The sequence below is a fragment of the Mya arenaria genome, chromosome 17, assembly GCF_026914265.1.
Source record: "Mya arenaria isolate MELC-2E11 chromosome 17, ASM2691426v1".
NCBI classification, from domain to species: Eukaryota; Metazoa; Mollusca; class Bivalvia; order Myida; family Myidae; genus Mya; species Mya arenaria.
Window position 1 is genome coordinate 43,485,488 of NC_069138.1, and position 25,093 is coordinate 43,510,580.

General features: G+C 37.1%; 1 protein-coding gene across 1 annotated transcript in view; it reads right to left on the reverse strand.

Annotated features, from left to right (window-relative positions):
- The window catches only part of LOC128222717 (uncharacterized), a 32,879-nt gene that overhangs the window by 387 nt on the left and 7,399 nt on the right, over positions 1–25,093 (reverse strand). The window contains exons 5-9 of the mRNA XM_052931811.1: positions 23,286–23,350; positions 21,496–21,545; positions 19,586–19,701; positions 5,472–5,543; positions 1,090–1,237 (exon numbers count right to left, since the gene is read on the reverse strand). Coding sequence (XP_052787771.1) covers positions 1,090–1,237; positions 5,472–5,543; positions 19,586–19,701; positions 21,496–21,545; positions 23,286–23,350 — 451 coding nt within the window. The remainder of the gene's footprint in view (positions 1–1,089; positions 1,238–5,471; positions 5,544–19,585; positions 19,702–21,495; positions 21,546–23,285; positions 23,351–25,093) is intronic.

Consider the following 25,093-nt stretch of genomic DNA (forward strand, 5'->3'; position numbering starts at 1 on the left):
TTAGCAAGTATTTTTTATCAGTCGTTCGCAAACATGTGAGAGTGCAGCTTTAAGCGTTCACACCAGCGGCACGACATGTATATTTGGTGGACAACATTAGTAAATTAGTATTGACCTAAGCTGCCCAAATCACCCAAGATGAAAAAAGTGATAGTTCATGGTATTCAGAGATATTTTGACTATAAGAAACATTTTCAACCTTTTTGACACGTGACAAAGCGAAAATTCATTGTTCAGGTCATGTGACTGCAGTGATATTTAGAATTTCATATACGGGAAACTAACTGCTTCAATATTTAGCTAAATCATGACTTAATTGCATCCCTTATACACAGATAGTAGTGACGTCACTATTTAAAGTGTACACACACACATCAGACGACAGGAACTGTCAGCAAGTTTTTGAAGGAATTTTAGCATAATTAACGGTGGAATGTTGCTCTAGATATAATTATCTTATTATGTAATATTTTTGTTTACTTCGTTAAACTTGATTAATAAAATGAGTTAAAAACATTTTAAAACTTTTTTATTTACTTTATTTTGTTCAGTATAATAAAATACATATCATATGGCTGCATGTGTTACTTTGATATTGTCAAGCCTCGAAACAGATCGCCTCGGGTGACATTCTGCTTTCGGGTTGACAATATCAATTTCACACATGGTGCCATAAGATATTTATATCATAATGTTGGTGCCCGCAACGAGACGTTCATTAGAGCTATTATGATATTCATAAAATTATAGGTTTTTTCTTCATTTTTGACCATCGGTGTCTATGGCGTGTTAATATTCACATTTCTTTCAGTTTACTTGATCTGCAACAGCGGTAAAAGCATTCATTACTTTGGTGTAAAAATCCAAAATAATATCATACTGAATGCTTGTATATTACTTAGTTGCGCCATATCAATGCAAATAGGAATACTGAGTTATGCTATTTACTTCTGAGGATATTGCAAGAACTTCTTGCGCTCTAAGATAACTCTATTGTATAAAACCTGCACCGCAATTTTACATAATGTAACTCCTGAAAAATAATGACTATACTTTTTAGATGTGATTTTTCCAGAAAGATTTACTTACTCAGCGTAGTATTACAATCTCCATAGTTACATCCACCTTCTGCACAACAGACAAAGCAAGTACTCTGGAACTGGCACCCCTCAGTGCCCTCACGTCCCTCACATGCTTGAAGATGATCGAAAGCTCGCTTCATGAGCAACTTGCATATCTTTGTTGGAAGAACAAACTGTCTATGAGATTAATAGACTTCAAGATTTATTTAGATCATGCGTTATTACAACCATGTGATCAGCACAATAACATCTTTAAAAGCAATTAATTATACATACTAGTATATAAAAACAAAGTAGACATATATTTCATGCAGTTTCCTATAATAGAAAATACTAAGACAAAAAAGTCACATTGTTTTAAAGGAGAATGGCTATTTGACATCAGATAAAAGGGTCTTACAAAATATAGCCAATTTAATAAGTAATTTTTTGCATTTACTTTTAATTAATTGAACAAGTAATGAAATTCATCACCTAAACGATTACTACTACACAATTAACATGTTCGACAAACTCTCTCACCATTTTGACCACGACCTACTTCAATAGGAAATTTGTGATTCATTATTCTAAATTGAAGCAAATACAATGAAAGGTTTTTCGGTAGTATATCAATACAGCTTTCAAACACAAAATCCTTTTTGTATACTTAATACAATTGACATATTGGTGAATTTGGAACAATGCTATACAATTTTGAATAAATTGGTCAGATAATCTATTTTTAACCATATTCTTAAAAACACTAACACTATTGACATGTTGTGACTCAAAGTACATACTTAATCCTAAATCATTTAAGGTATTCTGAACAAAGAAAAGCCATGGGAATTTAAATCATTGTGCAAAGAAAACTCAGTTTTTTTTATAGTAAGTGACGAATTTTGCTGCTACTAACATCAGCAGAATTTACTATTTTACTCGAAAGGTCAAACGCATAGTTTTAGCTTGTAGAGAAATTGGTTTTATACCAAGTTCACCAAAAATCATACAATTAGGGGTACACTGCTTAAAATTTAAAATGAGTTTACACTATTTTAACTGAAATTGATATAATATCTTAAGATCTTTCAGAGCCCATACCACTGAACCATATAATAATTTTGATACAGTCATTGAATTAAACAAATACAATTGTAAATAGTAAGCTAAGTTAAGTTTACGAGATAAGATAACATATACATCCTCATCGCTTAACATTCAAAGGTACATTTAGAAAAGTTTTCAAGCCCTTCAAACCTACTTGACATAAACTAAGTAAAATCATTGAGAAACAGAGAAAATAGTATCGGCCAAAGGTTTTCACCCTGTCTAACACCAGCTTGACTACTTAAAAATCTGATAATGAATTGCAAACTTTAACACATGACTTAGCAATAGCATACATACTATGAATTATCTTATTACATTTACCATCTATATTATTTTCCAAGAGTTTTTGACACAAAGCTATTCTATTAACACTATCATATGCTTTCTTGTAATCGATAAAGGCACAGTACAGTTTTCTACCTTTCATTAAATGAAAATCAATTAAGATTTTCAAAGAAAAAACATGATCAATAGTACTATAATTTTTCCTGAAACTGCCTTACCAATAATGCGAACAACATGTTAATATCCAATATAAGTTCAGGAAATGCTATACCCACTTGGTCATGATCAACTGTACACGTCAGGAAATGTGTTACAAAATTGGTCATGACCTTCTGTGCATGTCCAGTGTGCTTCGTCGGAAGGCAATATTTTGCTTCGAATAAACACTTGAAACAAAGATAACTTTACTATTTCCTAACCATTTCAAATGAAACATAGAACAGTCTATGACGCTTTAAGGGCTCAGCCTTCGATCTTAAACCAGAATTTGATAGAGTTTAGTTTCCTATAACACTTCGACAAACCTTTTCACAAACCCGCCGCCTGGCGGACCACTGTTAAACATTATTTTTAAAACAGGTTTGTCGAAGTGTTTGATGAAACTAAACATCTTATATGAAAAAAAGGGAAAAAAGGAAATATACTGCACTTCTTGCTTTACCTGATATCAATTTGTAGGTTAATGTCGTCCGTAGATTATTTATCTATTATTATTTATTCCAAGTGAGTTTGGCCTCTTAGCGGCTCTTGCGAAAATGATAAATCCAAGAGAGCATCCAATATGGCCGCTATAAATTGGTATTTCAGTGAAAATACTATTTTCGAATATAGCTATTTTCATCAAATACCTAAGATTGAATATTCATATGGATATTACTTTCCTTATAATGTACTTTAAATTGACATATAACCTTTACTACGTCAATGTCAACGTCTTCTTTTATAATTCATTTGTGTTAAGTGTGTGTCAAAACGTGCTGGCAGAATTGTAAGTTGTATGTTCCTTCATTTCAAACAATATTGTAGGATATAGCTTTATTTGTTTTTGAAAAACGCCAAGGTCTCCTACTAAAATGCCAAATGTGGTCGCAATATTGCTATTGCTGTAAGAGTCTTACAGAAATATGTGCTAGTGTTACACTGAACGTCAATTTTAATGCATGGCATGTATATAATTCATAAAAATGCTACATGTTGACATATTGATCTGACCTCTCCAATGCTCATTTCGGCCATTTCAATGGTAATCGTCATTTCAAGGTCAGGATATGAAAAATAGCCCATACTTTTCCTGTATACTTTTTTCCATTTTTATTTTAAGTTACGTTGACAGAATTGTAAATTATATGTTTCCTCTTTTTAAACAATCGTTAAGACCGTTTAGTTGTTTTTATATTTTTTCAAAACACCACCGCGATGGATCATACCACTACAGTGTGCCAAGGTAATCGCAAGATTGCTACTTCTGTAAGAGTCTTATGGCAAATTGTGTAAGTGTTACAGTCAACTAATATGGGTTTTTTAACTATGGCATGTATCAATATCATACTGTGCTTCATGTTGACATACTTATCTGATCGCTAAAAGGTCAGGGTCAGTTTAAGGTCAAAATACACTGAAACACAAACAGTTGAAAATTTTGTGTATTTTCGTCTTTTTTTAATTTCGTGAAGTAAATTGTGTTTCCAACAAAATGCTTGCAGAAAGGTAACTGAAAATTTCCTCTATTTTGATATATATTCAGTTACCTTTTAAGTGAAATGTTTTCAAGATGTTATGGAGACAACTGTCGTCCTAGTATATGTTACCCAAGACGGTTACCGCAAAGTGTTGTTTCCAGGAAAAATACAATTTTCGGGTAAATTTCATTATTTGACCTTGTAACAAACATTACCTTGACCTTGAAGAAGTTAAGGTTATATTTCAAATTGAAGTACCTTATGACAACAGTTGTATCCACGAGAATATTCCTCCGTACATTCCAACATTACATTTTTACTGAATTGGCAATTTATAACAGCCATCTGTGTTTATCCTTTTCAGCTTATCTGAATATTGACTGTATGGAAGCCATTTTGAATATCTCCTCGGTAACAGCATATTGGGTGCATTCAAAATAAAATATTGGAAACACATACAAAGCAATTTATTTTGATACAAATATAAGCTGGATAAACAATACCATTTTTAAAAATTAAAAGAAAGAAGCCAGTCAGAGATCGTATTTTTCTAAAAAAAACATTTTGATCTCTAAAATGACCTTGACCTTGAAAATATAAAATGTATATAAACTTGAATCTGAACACTGTGTATCATAAATATATGACAGGAAAAAAAATAATACATATATAACCTATTGTAATCTTTTACTGTAGAAATTCGTTCCCGCAATAATAATAATCGTTCCCACCCCTGAAAGGTTATCATGGCACATCAGGGCGATTATGGCATAACTGCCCATCGATGTCGGGCACGTGCTCATTTTTTTAAATTTTCAGACTCCAGGCTTATCAAATCCTTCACTATTCCACAAAATAGTAAACCTGTTTAAATCATTGACAAATGACAAAACATATATATTATACAGGATAATACATGGTTGACCATGTCTTTTGGTGGATAATTGCCCCAGTGAAAATAGCTTACCTCGGGCAATTATTCTACCAACTGGGAATGATATCTCAAACGTTGACGCCATCGTGGACGCCATCTTGGATATACATGTAGTAAGTTCGCAAGTGCAACCAAGTTGCCAAAGTCACTTTTCATAATTACACAATGAACACAGCATTTGAACAAAATTTGTATAATATTCCGGACTCTTTTTTCACACCACTTGGAATCCCAACTATAAGGGTAAAAGTTTGAATAGAATGAAAAAAATATTTTGACCAGAGGAAGTATTCATGAGGCATGTGAAGTGGCTTTTTTACTGTTTTCTAACACAATGAGATTTAATTTAAGTATTTTTTTATAATATTTGCTTGGTCTGATTTAAACCCTCGAACTTACATTTTTATTCTGACAGCCGTATCTGTAGGTCAATGGCGAACCGGGATGGTGACGAGTCTCAGCCTGGCATACCTTGATTCATAAAAGAAAACAGCAATTGGAAATAGTTTGTTCAATGTTAAAGGGATGTTAAAATACTTTTAAACAGCCCGCTAAATTATCCCGTAGAAAACAAGATCGGACATTATAAACACACACGTTAATACAAATATACACAAAAGCTACAGTCTACTTATTTGTTATAACTATAGCGAATATCTAAGGTTAATTTATAAACTAAGTTTAAATAGAATCTGCCTAAACAAATCGGATATTATCAGATTTCTTCTCATCTTTTATAATCAACATTCTGTTCTGACAGAAAATAAGAAATAAAATAATACTCTGTAATCAACCTTAAGGAAAAATACCATAAAGTTACATTAAACCATTAGCTTAGACATTTGATCACACTGTCACACATCTCTCCTCGGTTTCCAAGAGTGGACATCAATTATTTTATAGCTATACCATAGTTCATATAATGACAATAGTACGACAATATCCCTTTAAGGGCAAATAATTGCTTCAATGTTTTAACTAAATCATGACGTGATTGCCTCCCATATACACATACAGTAGTGACGTCACTATTCAATGTGTACACAAAAACATCAGACGACAGAAAATTTAAGGTGGAATTTTGTTCTAGTTATAATCATTTTATTATGGTATATTTTGTTAACCTTGTTTAACTTGTTTTACTAAATGAATTAAAAACATTTTAAAACTTTTTTATGTACTTAATTTTGTTTGGTATAATAATAATTATAATAACGCCTCGGGTGACATTCTGCTCTCGGGTTGAGAATATCAATGTTACACATGCTGCCATATGATATTTACATAATATCGATAGTCTGTGTTGAGTATCTATCATTATCAGTATGCAAACGTGCGAATATGATGGACAAGATAATGACAATGAAATTGTCAGTAAGTCATTAGCGTTACAACAGGCGAGTCGAACTATAACCTCATCGTACATACATGATGTTAGAGTTACAATATTCGAGTATTACCTCATCGTATTCACATGCTCTTAGGGTAAAAATAGGCGAGTCGACATATTAACTCATCGTAGTTAAATCATGTTAGGGTTACAATAGCGAGTCGAAAAATTAACTCATCGTATTCTTATGATGTCAAAGTTACAATATGCGTGTCGAAGTATTACCCCATCGTACGTTCGTGCTTTTATAGTCACAATAGGCGAGTCGAACTAGTACCTCATCGTAGTAACATCCTGTTAGGGTAACAATTGGTGAGTCGATATATTGCCTCCTTGGAATAACATGTAGTGAAGGTTACAAGTGGTAAGTCGATATACTACCTCATTGGAGTCACATGTAGTGAGGGTTACAATTGGTGAGTCGATATATTACCTCATTAGAGGCACATGTGGTGAAGATTACAATTGGTGAGTCGATATATTACCTCATTGGAGTCACATGTAGTGAGGGTTACAATTGGTGAGTCGATATATTACCTCATTGGAGTCACATGTGGTGAAGGTTACAATTGGTGGATCGATATATTACCTCATTGGAGTCACATGTGGTGAAGATTACAATTGGTGAGTCGATATATTACCTCATTGGAGTCACATGTAGTGAGGGTTACAATTGGTGAGTCGATATATTACCTCATTGGAGTCACATGTGGTGAAGGTTACAATTGGTGGATCGATATATTACCTCATGGGAGTCACATGAAGTGAAGGTTACAATTGGTGAGTAGATATATTACCTCACCTGAGACACTTACAGTGAAGGTTACAATTGGTTAGTCGATATATTACTTCATTGGAGTCACATGTTTTGAAGGTTACAATTGGTATGTCGATATTTAACTCTTTGGAATCACATGTAGTGAAGGTTGCAATTGGTGTGTCGATACATTACCTCATTGGAGTCACATATAGTGAAGGTGACAATTAATGAGTCGATATTCTACCTCATTGGAGTCACATGTAGTGAAGGTGACAATTGGTGAGTCGATATACTACCTAATTGGAGTCGCATGGGGTGAAGGTTACAATTGGTGAGTCGATATATTGCCTCATTAGAGTCACAAGTAGTTGGGGATACAATTGGTGAGTCGATATACTACCTCATTGGAGTCACATATAATGAAGGTAACAATTGGTGAAAACATGCAATTGAATATGGCGGCGGACAGAAGCAAGCGTTTCTGATCGCACTTATAAGCTAAAATATCTTGATATTTTGTGAACGGAATATTACAATTGTTATATGGACGTGTTGCATTTGAAGTGAAGAATTGAACTGTGTGTTTTTCGTATGGATATAGTTGTGATTTGGATAGTTGTGAGGTAACATTTGATAATTGCATTGTTCTTTGGTAATCAATGAAATCACCGACCCGTTGAACCCGGCGCTCGGTTAAAACTGTGCACGCTCAGCCCAATTAACGGCTATAACTGTACATAGTATGGTGCGTTGAGCATCACTTATGTGACTGAGCTATGCCTAGCCAAAACGTCCATAAAGCAGTGATGGAAAGACAGATTATTAACGAAAAACTGCTAAAACTCAAGTCCGAGAGTCAACTGTCTGACAATGACGACGATGATGAACTTCAGCTGCCTGGGCAGCAGTTCTTCCAAGAAACTGACTATGTAAAAACGCTAGAGGCGCGCTGCAAAAGGGACCCTCAGCAGCTCAGTCAATACCGCCAATACCTATTGGACCGCGTTAGGGGATCTTCTGGGTGCCCGTCCGGTCGCCTGAAGTCCAGAAAATCGACAAATAAGAGCTCAAAGTTTGCAAAGCTGGCATCTGACTGTTACGTGTTACAACACTTTATCGACGGCGAACGCACATCAGAGATTCACGACATTGTATCGTCAAACGTGTTATTAAATGACTCATTGTCAATCACACGAGATGCCGACACCCATGACGGTCACACCGCTTCCGGCTGCCTTAAATAACCGGATGTCCTAGCCACACTGCTCAAGCTCCAGGCTGACGTTGATGAATTGAAGTTTCAGCAAACGAAGTCTACAGACTTATTCTCCGATGTGAAAAAGAGACTTACGAAAGTGTTTTCCTTGCAGGACGTTCTAATAAGCTCAATTAATGGAATACGCGCACGTATGCCTACGCAGGATGTAAGCCAACAAATAGTTGAATTACAGAAAACTTCTATCGCTATTCAGGAATCATGCCGAGTTTTTATGCAAATGTTATTGATGTTAAATCACAATTGATTAGCCAAAATGCCAATGTATCAGATACGCTAAGTAACAGCCCAATCGCACGGTCGGATAACACTAATGTTACTGAAAAGCAAAACACTATTGACTTAGCCAATGATGTTCATACAAATATGTCTTATGACGAACGTCATAGCGACTAGTCTGCTGTAAGCTCACACTTGCATGAACAATACATCCCGTTAACGGCAAATGGTGCTAGCACGGTTCACGTTTTACGAGAGATCAATCTCTAGTGTAGATCGAGACGAAACGCAGTTATTAAAACCGTCAACGAAAAGCCTCTCTGGTATGAACCAGTCGAAGCATGATACTTCCAACATTGCAACGTATGCCGAGAAAACTAAATCTCGGTGTAATGCGATTTCAAACATTGATCACGACACTGCCGATACTAATGTTCACAAAGCGCAGCGATCACCTTCTTTTGATAAAGACAGTTCACCTTCTTCTGAAAAAGACAGTTCAGGGTTCATAGCCCAGCGTAAGTAAAATAGCCTACTATTTGGGCAATATCGACTCCTCGGTAACATACGGGGATGTTGTTGATTTCATGAAATCAAAAAAGCTTCAAGCGACGAACATCAGAATGTTTTATGGTAGCCAATCAGTATCAATAAGGTTTAATTTGCCTTCGGATAGTTCTGAAGACGTAGAAAATGATGATTTTTGGCCACCTGACATGGTGTTTAGACGTTTGAAGACAAGATCAGATTGGGAGACAGAAAGACAATCTAGGATTAAGAATAATGCAAAACTTAGAACTAATAGGCGTGTTAAGCAACGCTTATACCATTTTGAAGCATCCCAGTCAAAAGGCATGACTCGATACAACTACAATCATGACGGTCGTGACGAGAGGTACGATGACTATGGCGAGAATGAATACTCCGACGATTACTACAATCGTTACGATAGACAAAATGATGTCGATATATATCGACACGAACGCGACAGGCACGACGATCGTTACTAATCAAACATGGATTATAACAAAAAAACTTCACTTTTTAATATTTTATGTCTCTACTTAGCTTTGTTTATGGCTCCTACACAGCTTGATATTTTCTCATGGAACGTCCGCGGTATAATGTCGTCAGCCTTCTCGCTCTCACGCATGCTTGACGAGCACAATGTTGACATCGCTATAATATCTGAGCACAAGCTAAAACCTGGTAACAAGCTGTTCTTAGACAGTATTCATGCTGATTTCAGTTACCTATTTATGGAACATAATGATACATCTTGCGAAACTAATGCAGTATCCTGCGGTAGAGCTGGCATCGCTTTCATGTTTCGTAAGAGACTGCTTGTTAATATATTGCAAGTGCATGCGTGCCTCAATAACATAGTAATTGGTATCGAGGTATGCAATGTTCTAGATATACCAACGTACATTTTTGGTGAATATTTACCGGCTGAAAACGACAAAACATGTTATTGTGAAGTTATAGTTGCGAATTAGAAGCGCTTATTTCATTCTACTGTACTCAGGGCCATGTAATAGTTGCTGGTGATTTTAATGCTAAATTATACGGCTATAGCCCAAAATCTGTGGCATTAACAAGAATCGTTAAAAGCAATAACCTTATACCTGTTAACCTTCGCCCATATAGCAACTCACACGACTATAGCTACGTAACTAACCGAACAATGATAGATCATATGATGGTAACCTCCGATTTATATATACGTGTCACGTCGTTTGAAGTCATTGACGAAAGTAAAATACTAACGTCTGATCACTTGCCATTTGTCATGACCCTTATGGCAGATACTCAAAGGCGAACTCATGTCGCTTGGGATAGACTTACACCTGACGACATTTGCATGTATCAAACAATGTTAGATAAAGTGTTTATACACGAGAAGTTATTTATACTCCAAGACGTTAATACATTAAATGAGACCATTGTATCACACCTACTAGTATCAACGTGTGACAAATATCTACCAACACACAACCCGATATACAAACCAAAGACTTACTGGAATGATGAAATAAAACAATTATATTTAACTGCTAAACACGAACGATTACAATGGATGCGAAATGGCCGTCCGCGCAATCCAAGCGATGATTCATTTAAAAGATTTAAGCGAGCAAAATCTCTTTTTAGAGCTACACAGTGGAGGCTCTCCGAAACATATGTTCATAATATTTCCGATAAAATGGATAACGCGGCAGGAACAGATGACAATTTATTCTGGCGCCTTCTTAGAAAGTTAAAAAATAAAAACCCTAACAGTGTTTCAAAACTCGAGGTTGACGGCGTAAAGTACGAGGGTGAGATGATAAAGGATGGTTTTGCTAGTTTTTACAGATCCGTATTTGATGTTGGCTATAATGAGCCGCTTTCAGACTTTGAGCGTGAAGTTAAAGACAGAATTAATGAAAAGAATCGCGAATCTTAACCAGATAACACTTCATTTAAAGAAATTTCAGAACATGAAATTAGGGTCGCGATTAAAATATTAAAACGTAGAAAAGCGCCCGGTCCAGACTCGGTGTTAAATGAACACGTTTTATACCGTGGGCAACCAGTTATTATGGCCCTTAAGGTTCTGTTTAATGATATAGTACGCTACGAAGAATATCCAGCGTCATGGAAACGTAGTTACATCATCCTTATTTACAAAGGAAATGGCAAGCCACGGTCAAGTCCTAGTAGTTACAGGCCGATTTCACTTGTTTCTACGTTTTGCAAAACATTCGAGCGTGTCATCGTAAATAGATTTGATAAAATGTCATTTTCCAAATTTCCGAACAAACAACAACAAGGATTTCAAAAAGGACTGAGTTGTATAACTGCAGCCTTTAATCTACAGGAAGTAATTACGCATAATCTCGATAGTGGAAGAAATTTATATGTAGCTCAGTTAGATATGAAAGGCGCCTTTGATGTTGTCTGGCACGACTCCCTATTTTTGAAATTGCACGATCTTGGCATTCAAGGGAAGCTATGGAAAACTCTACTTAATGGTTACCAAAACCTTACAACATACGTGAGGTGGTCTGGTTCAACGTCCGACTCTATAAATGTACTTAGATCTGTCCGCCAAGGTGGCGTATTATCAGGTTTTTATTATTTAGTGCATATTAACGACTTGCCAAAGCTGGTACAATTGCTGCAGGGAATCCTACCCTCGCAGATGACATTACACTCCTTGCCTTAACGCCCTCCGGTCTTCAGCATATGCTTGATATTGTACAAGAATATGCAGTTCCTCAAAAATTTGAAATCAATACTACAAAATCTTGTTGCTTGTCGTTCTCCACAAAACGCTTGTCAGTTCCATTATTAGTAACATTTGCCGGACAATCGCTTAGTTACGTCGTATCGTCCACTCATTAAGGGATATTAGTTAACTCTACATATGGGATGCGGTCTACAACACGTATTGAAGAACGGTGCCAAAAGGGCAAAAATTCATTACATGCTATGAAAGGTTATGGACTACATGGCGAAGGTCTTATTCCATTAACTGCCACAAGCATATATGAAAAAGTCATTATTCCAACTATTTTGTATGGAAGCGAATTGTGGAATAACCTCAAGTCATCGGATCTCGATATTATCAATAGAACTCAACATTATGTTGTTAAAATGATTCAAGGCTTTTATAAATACACTCGTTCCGACATGTGTGAGTCAATGGTGGGACTATATCGTCTTATAAGCTTGGTCGAGATCCGCAAATTATCTTTTCTGCAAAACATCATGACGTTGCCTTCCGATAGTTTAACGCGACAACTTTTTCTAAGGAAATATATAACATTTCTTAATCGTCGAACAAGTAATCCAATTCTTGGCTTTATACCTAATATAACCGCTTTGGTAAACAAATACCGCTTGCATATATTGCGTTAGATGATCATGCATGAAATAACTTTTTCTACTGACATATTTAAACATGCTCATATATATTACATTTTGTTCTAATCTCCCTTGCGGAGGATATATTGAAATGAATGAATGAATGAGTATGCAAACGTGCAAATATGATGAACAAGATAATGACAAAGAAATTGTCAGTAAGTCATTAGCGTGACAACAGGCACGTCGAACTATAACCTCATCGTACATACATGATGTTAGAGTTACAATATTTGAATATTACCTCATGGTATTCACATGCTAGTAGGGTTACAATAGGCTAGTCGATATATTAACTCATTGTATTCATATCATGTTAGGGTTACAATAGGGTAGTCGACATATAACCTCATCGTACTTACATCATCTTAAGGTTACAATAGCGAGTCGAAAAATTAACTCATCGTATTCATATGATGTCGGAGATACAATATACGTGTCGAAGTATTACTCCATCGTACTTTCGTGCTTTTATGGTCACAATAGGCGAGTCGAACTATTACCTCATCGTAGTAACATCGTGTTAGGATAAATATTGGTGAGTCGATATATTACCTCATTGGTGTAACATGAAGTGAAGGTTACAATTGGTAAATCGATATACTACCTCATTGGAGTCACATGTAGTGAAGGTTACAATTAGTGAGTCGATATGTTACCTCATTTGAGTCACATGTAGTGAGAAATACAATTGGTGAGTCGATATATTACCTCATAGGAGTCACATGTAGTGAGGGATACAATTGGTGAGTCGATATATTATCTCATATTAGTCACATGTAGTGAGGGTAACAATTGTTGAGTCGATATACTACTTCATTGGAGTCACATGTGGCGAAGGTTACAATTGGCGAGTTGATATATTACCTCATTGGAGTCACATGTAGTGATGGTTACAATTGGTGAGTTGATATATTACCTCATTGGAGTCACATGTAGTGATGGTTACAATTGGTGAGTCGATATGATACCTCATTAGAGTGACATGTTTTGAAGGTTACAATTAGTTAGACGATATATCACCTCATTTGAGTCACATGTAGTGAATGTTATAATTGGTGTGTCGATATACTACCTCATTCATTTTGAGTCTCATGTAGTGAAGGTTACAATTGGCGAGTTGACATATTACCTCATTGGAGTCACATGTAGTGATGGTTACAATTGGTGAGTCGATATATTACCTCATTTGAGTCACATGTAGTGAATGTTATAATTGGTGTGTCGATATACTACCTCATTGGAGTCACATGTAGTGAGGGTAACAATTGGTGAATCAATATACTACTTCATTTGAGTCACATGTAGTGAAGGTTACAATTGGTGAGTCGATATATTACCTCATTGGAGTCACATATAGTAAAGGTTGCAATTGGTGAGTCGATATACTTCTTCATTGTAGTCACATGTAGTGAAGGTTACAATTGGTGAGTAGATATATTATCTCATGGGAGTCACATGTAGTGAAGGTCACAATTGGTGAGTAGATATATTACCTCATGGGAGTCACATGTGGTGAAGGTTACAATTGGTGAGTAGATATATTACCTCATGGGAGTCACATGTGGTGAAGGTTACAATTGGTGAGTAGATATATTACCTCATGGGAGTCACATGTGGTGAAGGTTACAATTGGTGAGTCGATATACTACCTCATGGTAGTCACATGTAGTGAAGGTTACAATTGGTGAGTCGATATACTACCTCATGGGAGTCACATGTAGTGAGGGTTACAATTAGTGAGTCGATATACTACCTCATGGGAGTCACATGTAGTGAGGGTTACAATTGGTGAGTCGATATACTACCTCATGGGAGTCACATGTGGTGAAGGTTACAATTGGTGAGTAGATATATTACCTCATTCGAGTCACATGTGGTGAAGGTTACAATTGGTGAGTCGATATACTACCTCATGGTAGTCACATGTAGTGAAGGTTACAATTGGTGAGTCGATATATTACCTCATTAGAGGCACATGTGGTGAAGGTTGCAATTGGTGGATCGATATATTACCTCATTGGAGTCACATGTGGTCAGGGTTACAATTGGTGAGTCGATATATTACCTCATTGGAGGCACATGTAGTGAGGGTTACAATTGGTGAGTCGATATATTACCTCATTGAAGGCACATGTAGTGAAGGTTACAATTGGTGAGTCGATATATTACCTCATTGGAGTCACGTGTGGTGAAGGTTACAATTGGTGAGTCGATATATTACCTCATTGGAGGCACATGTAGTGAAGGTTACAATTGGTGAGTCGATATATTACCTCATTCGAGTCACATGTGGTGAAGGTTACAATTGGTGAGTCGATATATTACCTCATTAGAGGCACATGTGGTGAAGGTTGCAATTGGTGGATCGATATATTACCTCATTGGAGTCACATGTGGTGAGGGTTACAATTGGTGAGTCGATATATTACCTCATTGGAGGCACATGTAGTGAGGGTTACAATTGGTGAGTCGATATATTACCTCATTGGAGGCACATGTAGTGAGGGTTACAATTGGTGAGTCGATATATTACCTCATTGGAGGCACATGTAGTGAAGGTTACAATTGGTGAGTCGATATATTACCTCATTGGAGTCACGTGTGGTGAAGGTTACAATTGGTGAGTCGATATACTACCTCATGGGAGTCACATGTGGTGAAGGTTACAATTGGTGAGTAGATATATTACCTCATTGGAGTCACATGTGGTGAAGGTTACAATTGGTGAGTCGATATATTACCTCATTAGAGGCACATGTGGTGAAGGTTACAATTAGTGAGTCGATATATTACCTCATTAGAGGCACATGTGGTGAAGGTTACAATTAGTGAGTCGATATATTACCTCATTGGAGTCACATGTGGTGAAGGTTACAATTGGTGAGTCGATATACTACCTCATTAGAGGCACGTGTGGTGAAGGTTGCAATTGGTGGATCGATATATTACCTCATTGGAGGCACATGTAGTGAGGGTTACAATTGGTGAGTCGATATATTACCTCATTGGAGTCACGTGTGGTGAAGGCTACAATTGGTGAGTCGATATATTACCTCATTGGAGTCACATGTGGTGAAGGTTACAATTGGTGAGTCGATATATTACCTCATTGGAGTCACATGCGGTGAAGGTTACAATTGGTGAGTCAATATATTACCTCATTAGAGGCACATGCGGTGAAGGTTACAATTGGTGAGTCGATATATTACCTCATTGGAGTCACATGCGGTGAAGGTTACAATTGGTGAGTCGATATATTACCTCATTGGAGTCACGTGTGGTGAAGGTTACAATTGGTGAGTCGATATATTATCTCATTAGAGGCACATGTGGTGAAGGTTACAATTGGTGAGTCGATATATTACCTCATTGGAGTCACATGTGGTGAAGGTTACAATTGGTGAGTCGATATATTACCTCATTGGAGTCACATGTGGTGAAGGTTGCAATTGGTGAGTCGATATATTACCTCATTGGAGTCACGTGTGGTGAAGGTTACAATTGGTGAGTCGATATATTACCTCATTGGAGTCACGTGTGGTGAAGGTTGCAATTGGTGAGTCGATATATTACCTCATTAGAGGCACATGTGGTGAAGGTTACAATTGGTGAGTCGATATATTACCTCATTCGAGTCACATGCGGTGAAGGTTACAATTGGTGAGTCGATATATTACCTCATTGGAGTCACATGTGGTGAAGGTTGCAATTGGTGAGTCGATATATTACCTCATTCGAGTCACATGTGGTGAAGGTTACAATTGGTGAATCGATATATTACCTCATTAGAGGCACATGTGGTGAAGGTTGCAATTGGTGGATCGATATATTACCTCATTGGAGTCACGTGTGGTGAAGGTTACAATTGGTGAGTCGATATATTACCTCATTGGAGTCACATGTGGTGAAGGTTACAATTGGTGAGTCGATATATTACCTCATTGGAGGCACATGTAGTGAAGGTTACAATTGGTGAGTCGATAAATTACCTCATTGGAGTCACGTGTGGTGAAGGTTACAATTGGTGAGTCGATATATTACCTCATTGGAGGCACATGTAGTGAAGGTTACAATTGGTGAGTCGATATATTACCTCATTCGAGTCACATGTGGTGAAGGTTACAATTGGTGAGTCGATATATTACCTCATTAGAGGCACATGTGGTGAAGGTTGCAATTGGTGGATCGATATATTACCTCATTGGAGTCACATGTGGTGAGGGTTACAATTGGTGAGTCGATATATTACCTCATTGGAGGCACATGTAGTGAGGGTTACAATTGGTGAGTCGATATATTACCTCATTGGAGGCACATGTAGTGAAGGTTACAATTGGTGAGTCGATATATTACCTCATTGGAGTCACGTGTGGTGAAGGTTACAATTGGTGAGTCGATATACTACCTCATGGGAGTCACATGTGGTGAAGGTTACAATTGTTGAGTAGATATATTACCTCATTGGAGTCACATGTGGTGAAGGTTACAATTGGTGAGTCGATATATTACCTCATTAGAGGCACATGTGGTGAAGGTTACAATTAGTGAGTCGATATATTACCTCATTAGAGGCACATGTGGTGAAGGTTACAATTAGTGAGTCGATATATTACCTCATTGGAGTCACATGTGGTGAAGGTTACAATTGGTGAGTCGATATACTACCTCATTAGAGGCACGTGTGGTGAAGGTTGCAATTGGTGGATCGATATATTACCTCATTGGAGGCACATGTAGTGAGGGTTACAATTGGTGAGTCGATATATTACCTCATTGCAGTCACGTGTGGTGAAGGTTACAATTGGTGAGTCGATATATTACCTCATTGGAGTCACATGTGGTGAAGGTTACAATTGGTGAGTCGATATATTACCTCATTGGAGTCACATGTGGTGAAGGTTACAATTGGTGAGTCGATATATTACCTCATTGGAGTCACATGCGGTGAAGGTTACAATTGGTGAGTCAATATACTACCTCATTAGAGGCACATGTGCTGAAGGTTACAATTGGTGAGTCGATATATTTCCTCATTGGAGTCACATGCGGTGAAGGTTACAATTGGTGAGTCGATATATTACCTCATTGGAGTCACGTGTGGTGAAGGTTACAATTGGTGAGTCGATATATTACCTCATTAGAGGCACATGTGGTGAAGGTTACAATTGGTGAGTCGATATATTACCTCATTGGAGTCACATGTGGTGAAGGTTACAATTGGTGAGTCGATATATTACCTCATTGGAGTCACATGTGGTGAAGGTTGCAATTGGTGAGTCGATATATTACCTCATTGGAGTCACGTGTGGTGAAGGTTACAATTGGTGAGTCGATATATTACCTCATTGGAGTCACGTGTGGTGAAGGTTGCAATTGGTGAGTCGATATATTACCTCATTGGAGTCACATGTGGTGAAGGTTACAATTGGTGAGTCGATATATTACCTCATTGGAGTCACGTGTGGTGAAGGTTACAATTGGTGAGTCGATATATTACCTCATTGGAGTCACATGTGGTGAAGGTTACAATTGGTGAGTCGATATATTACCTCATTAGAGGCACATGTGGTGAAGGTTACAATTGGTGAGTCGATATATTACCTCATTCGAGTCACATGCGGTGAAGGTTACAATTGGTGAGTCGATATATTACCTCATTGGAGTCACATGTGGTGAAGGTTGCAATTGGTGAGTCGATATATTACCTCATTCGAGTCACATGTGGTGAAGGTTACAATTGGTGAATCGATATATTACCTCATTAGAGGCACATGTGGTGAAGGTTGCAATTGGTGGATCGATATATTACCTCATTGGAGTCACGTGTGGTGAAGGTTACAATTGGTGAGTCGATATATTACCTCATTGGAGTCACATGTGGTGAAGGTTACAATTGGTGAGTCGATATATTACCTCATTAGAGGCACATGTGGTGAGGTTTACAATTGGTGAGTCGATATATTACCTCATTGGAGTCACATGTAGTGAGGGTTACAATTGGTGAGTCGATATATTACCTCATTAGAGGCACATGTGGTGAAGGTTACAATTGGTGAGTCGATATATTACCTCATTGGAGTCACATGTGGTGAAGGTTACAATTGGTGAGTCGATATATTACCTCATTAGAGGCACATGTGGTGAGGGTTACAATTGGTGAGTCGATATATTACCTCATTAGAGGCACATGTGGTGAGGGTTGCAATTGGTGGATCGATATATTACCTCATTGGAGTCACGTGTGGTGAAGGTTACAATTGGTGAGTCGATATATTACCTCATTGGAGGCACATGTGGTGAAGGTTACAATTGGTGTGTCGATATATTACCTCATTGGAGGCACATGTAGTGAAGGTTACAATTGGTGAGTCGATATATTACCTCATTGGAGTCACATGCGGTGAAGATTACAATTGGTGAGTCGATATATTACCTTATTAGAGGCACATGTAGTGAAGGTTACAATTGGTGAGTCGATATATTACCTCATTGGAGTCACATGAAGTGAAGGTTACAATTGGTGAGTCGATATATTACCTCATTAGAGGCACATGTGGTGAAGGTTACAATTGGTGAGTCGATATATTACCTCATTGGAGTCACATGAAGTGAAGGTTACAATTGGTGAGTCGATATATTACCTCATGGGAGTCACATGTGGTGAAGGTTACAATTGGTGAGTCGATATATTACCTCATTGGAGTCACATGAAGTGAAGGTTACAATTGGTGAGTCGATATATTACCTCATTAGAGGCACATGTGGTGAAGGTTGCAATTGGTGGATCGATATACTACCTCATGGGAGTCACATGTAGTGAGGGTTACAATTGGTGAGTCGATATACTACCTCATGGGAGTCACATGTAGTGAGGGTTACAATTGGTGAGTCGATATACTACCTCATGGGAGTCACATGTAGTGAGGGTTACAATTGGTGAGTCGATATATTACCTCATTGGAGTCGCATGTAGTGAAGGTAACACAGTCGTTAGGATCCATCACATCGCCTTGTGTGGCCCCAGCAGCATTCGAATCACAGTGGTAGCACTGACTGACGTTTACCAAACCTGAAACGGTGTACCTGATATAGACAAGGCAGCTCTGGCGCGAGCATTTCTTTTAAAAAGTCCAAGACCAATTGTGTGACCGATTGTGATGGGGCCTTGTTTATAAACATTCCACGTAAATATTAAATATCAAATTAGTGAAAATTTAGAAATTTATGGCAATGACTTTTTAGATACCCTTTATTTTTCATCAAATTTATTTATATATCCACATATTCTTCATACAATTTCCTTACCGCTTATTACATTTTTGATGTATTGAAACATAATAGTTCTTATTAAATTTATCTTCCAAAAAAACTATTTTTTCCTGCAAGTTGAACATTGTTACTAAAATGCTTGAAGAATTCTGCCCTAGCACTCGGTGATATACCATTTTTACAACTAATTATTTTTTTGTTTCGGAAAGAGTAAATTTTGGCATATATATCTGCAAACTAATGATATAAGATTGCTGACAAAAAATCAGCTCGTAGATTTTCATATTTCTGTTCGAAATTTAATGCGCTTAAACCGTTACTAACGGTTTAAGAAAAACACATCATTTTTTAACTTAAATATAAAAATATGCGATCAAAATTTTTAAAGCAGTCCTATATAACTGGTGTCCATGGATTTTCGCAAAAATTGGCTCGTAATCAAAGACAAAAAATAATAAAGTTGTCAAAACGTTCAATTTGAAAAGGTGCAGCTTTAAGTGCTCTGGCACACTTGTGATTTGCAGAATGTCTGACAAAATTTGAGACAACTGTTCCATCTGTACACTTTCGATAAGTCTTATTTTCAGCCATAATGAAAGTTAAAAAAAATATCAAGAACAAGGCATTGTTAATATCCGTTCGTAGAAACATAAATCCGTGCACTAATAATATTGAAGTGAATAAAAATCGTAACTCGGTTCACGCCTTCGAATGACAATGCAAACTGTGAATTCATAATAACCGGTGTTTTTGTCGGTATTTAATAATTAACTTCAGTATTTAATAATTAACTTCGTAATTATTTAATTATCTTCTTAATTGTGTCATTAATTGGTCAATTCTGATCAAAACATTCCCGACGTGTAAAAAACATTACTTTTCTATGAGTAAACAGGCATGGCAATCGTGTGATGCAATATTCATTTTCATTGGATGACGGAGATACCCGCTGCAGTCGTTCTTTTCCGTAAACTTCTATACGCAATTAAAGCTGTGTATTGGAAAAATTTATAAGCGGAAGTGTAAGTGACAAGGGATTAGTGGCCGCTAATTAGTGTTTATATGGCTTCATGGGGACAAGAATAAGTGGCCGTGGCCGCGTTAGACAGTTGGCCGCTTAATGCACGTACATTATATACTAAAAACGTACGGGGGGATTTGGAGTGGCCGGTTAAGGCAGGTGGCCATTTAAAGCAGGTGACCGTTCAACCAGGTTTGACTGTATCTGTTTTATCAAGATATATGAGCATATTACCTAGACTTTCATATTTGGGTTGACAACGATGTCGTTAAGTTAATCTCGTTTTTAACTATAAAATGTTCTGACAACGACTTAATGTCTTATATTTTATACATATCACATAATACTTTGCCCAATAATCTCAGCATAACACAGCAAATTGTAACATATATAGTATGGCTTGTCTAATATCCATATTTGTTCCACGAGTGCTTATCCATTCGATGCATGCATTAAGACATAAGGACAAATTATTATCTGATAAACGCTTAAATTGACGTCTGCATAAAGACTTCGTTATGTCTTTCGCATAATGTATGATTTAAATTTTAATTATAACGTAAACATTCTCACTTCGGATTCCACACAGTCGCTCATTACAGCCGTCGTGAAGGCTACAGCATCTTTGAAAGAACAAAAAAAAATCAAAAACCGGTATTGATTTATATGACATTTGTATACATGCACTAGTGCCATGTCATCAATGAAGACAATATTTTTAAGTGGAAAAGTTAAGCTGCTACACGAACACGGCGTGACAAAAACAGCTTCGCAAGACACATAGCAGACATAACAGGTATGAGCTCAAGTATGTCAGCTCTAATAAACGTAAGCATTCTCGATTATATGACACACAAAAAACAAAATGTACACATGGACGTAACACATATATAACACTCAATAGATACGATCTGAAAACAATAAACAGTCCTTCATAACAAACATATGATCTCAAAACAATAAGCAGTCCGACATAACAAATGTATGATCTCGAAACAATAAGCAGTCCGACATAACAAACATATGATCTCAAAACAATAAACAGTCCTACATAACAAACGTATGATTTCAAACGAATAAAGAGTTCGGCATTACACACAAATGATCTCAAACGAATAAAGAGTTCGGCATTACACACACATGATCTCAAACAAATAAACAGTCCGACATTACACACAAATGATCTCAAACAAATAAACAGTCCGAAATGATCTCAAACAAATAAACAGTCCGGCATTACACACAAATGATCTCAAACGAAGAAACAGTCCGGCATTACACACACATGATTTCAAATGAATAAACAGTCCGACATTACACACAAATGATCTCAAACGAATAAACAGTCCGACATTACACACAAATGATCTCAAACGAAGAAACAGTCCGGCATTACACACACATGATCTCAAACAAATAAACAGTCCAACATTACACACAAATGATCTCAAACGAAGAAACAGTCCGGCATTACACACACATGATCTCAAACAAATAAACAGTCCGGCATTACACACAAATGATCTCAAACGAATAAACAGTCCGACATTACACACAAATGATCTCAAACAAATAAACAATCCGGCATTACACACACATGATTTCAAACAAATAAACAGTCCGACATTACACACAAATGATCTCAAACGAATAAACAGTCCGACATAACACACAAATGATTTCAAACAAATAAACAGCCCGACATTACAAAAAAATGATCTCAATTGAATAAACAGTCCGACATTACAAACGTATATTTTGTAAATCTGATTGTAGAGTGTGTCTTTTTATAAAGTTGCGTATTACCTACGTCATTCACGTTAGCTTATAAAGCGCTTTTTGTCCGAAACAATATAATCATAATTACTCAATGGTTATATCCTATCGGCGAGCAATCGAAACAATATATATCGTCAGATCAAGATTTTCAATTGAATATAAAGTTGTGACCAAATACAGAGATTTAATTGCAACACATCGAATTAAAATGATATGAAATGACTCATAACGTCATTAGTTTGGAAATTGTTACCATCGATTAAAAAAACATTGAAACGATACGAGCGTTTATAAGATGCCCCAGTACTTCTTAGGGCCCCCAATAAATATTTGAGATCATGTACTCCTAGTGGCACCAATAGTTCTCTTAGAGACACAGTAAAATTTAGAGACACCGTTAATCCTTAGAGGCACCAGTAATTCTCGTAACTCATAGAGGCACCAGTACTTAGGCGATATTCATTCCTGCAATTCTTAGAGGCACCAGTTACTCTTAGAGGCACCAGAAATTCTTGAAATTCTTTAAGGCACCAGTAATTCTTAGAGGCCCAAGTAAATCCTCGAAAATAAAAGCGATACTTCACTCTGAACATGATGTAACCTCAAGCGAATTCCGGCGACCAATCAAATGCATTGAAGGATTACAGTGCTGCAAAGTAACATAAGTGATCAATTGATCAATCCGGTTGTTACACACGTGGAGGCGGTTATAACATACATGGAGGCGGTTATAATATACGTGGAGGCGGTAATTACATACATGGATGTGGTTATTACATACATATAGGCGGTTGTTACGTACAAGGAGGTGGTTATTACATACATGGAGGCGATTATTACATACATGGAGGCGGTTATTACATACATGGAGGCGTTTATTACACACATGGAGTTGGTTATTACATACATGGAGGCGATTATTACATACATGGAGGTGGTTATTACATACATGGATGTGGTTATTACATACATGAAGGCGGTAGTTACATACATGTAGGCGGTTATTACATACGTGGAGGCGGTTATTACATACGTGGAGGCGGTTATTACACATATGGATGTGGTTATTACATACATGGATGTGGTTATTACATACATAGAGGCGGTTGTTACATACATGAAGGCGGTTATTGCATACATGGAGGCGGTTATTACATACATGGAGGCGTTTATTACATACATAGTGGTTATAATTACATACATGGTGGTGGTTATTACATACATGGAGGCGTTATTACACACATGGAGGTGGTCATTATATACATGGAGGTGGTTATTACATACATGGAGTTGGTTATTACACACATGGAGGCGGTTATTACACACATGGAAGCGGTTATTACACACACTGAGGCGGTTATTACATACATGGAGGTGGTTATTACATACATGGAGGCGTTTATTACATACATAGTGGTGGTAATTACATAACATGGAGGTGGTTATTACATACATGGAGGCGGTTATTGCATACATAGAGGCGTTTATTACATACATAGTGGTGGTAATAACATACCTATAGGTGGTAATCACATAAATGTTGGTGGCTATTACATACATGGAGGCGGTTATTGCATACATGGAGGCGGTTATTACACACATGGAGGCGTTTATTACATACATAGTGGTGATAATTACATACCTGAAGGTGGTAATTACATACATGTTGGTGGTTATTACATACATGGAGGCGGTTATTGCATACATGGAGGTGGTTATTACATACATGCAGGCGGTTATTGAATACATGGAGGCGGTTATTACATACATGGAGGCGGTTATTACACACATGGAGGCGGCTATTGCATACATGGAGGCGGCTATTACATACATGGAGGAGGTTATTGCATACATGGAGGAGGTTATTGCATACATGGAGGCGGTTATTGCATACATTACACACATGGAGGCGGTCATTGCATACATGAAGGTGGTTATTGCATACATGGAGGCGGTTATTCCATACATGGAAGCGGTTATTGCATACATGGTGGTGGTAATTGCATTCATGGAGGCGGTTATTGCATACATTACACACATGGAGGCGGTTATTGCACACATGGAGGCGGTTATTGCATACATGGAGGCGGTTATTACATACGTGGAGGTGGTTATTACTTACGTGAAGGCGATTATTACGTACATGGATGTGGTTATTACATGCATGGAGTTGGTTATTACATACATGGAGGCGTTTGTTACATACACGGAGGTGGTTATTACATACATGGAGGTGGTTATTACATACATGGAGGCGTTTGTTACATACATGGAGGTGGTTATTACATACATGAAGGCGGTAGTTACATACATGTAGGCGGTTATTGCATACAATGAGGCGGTTATTGCATACATGGAGGCGGTTATTACATACATGGAGGCGGTTATTGCA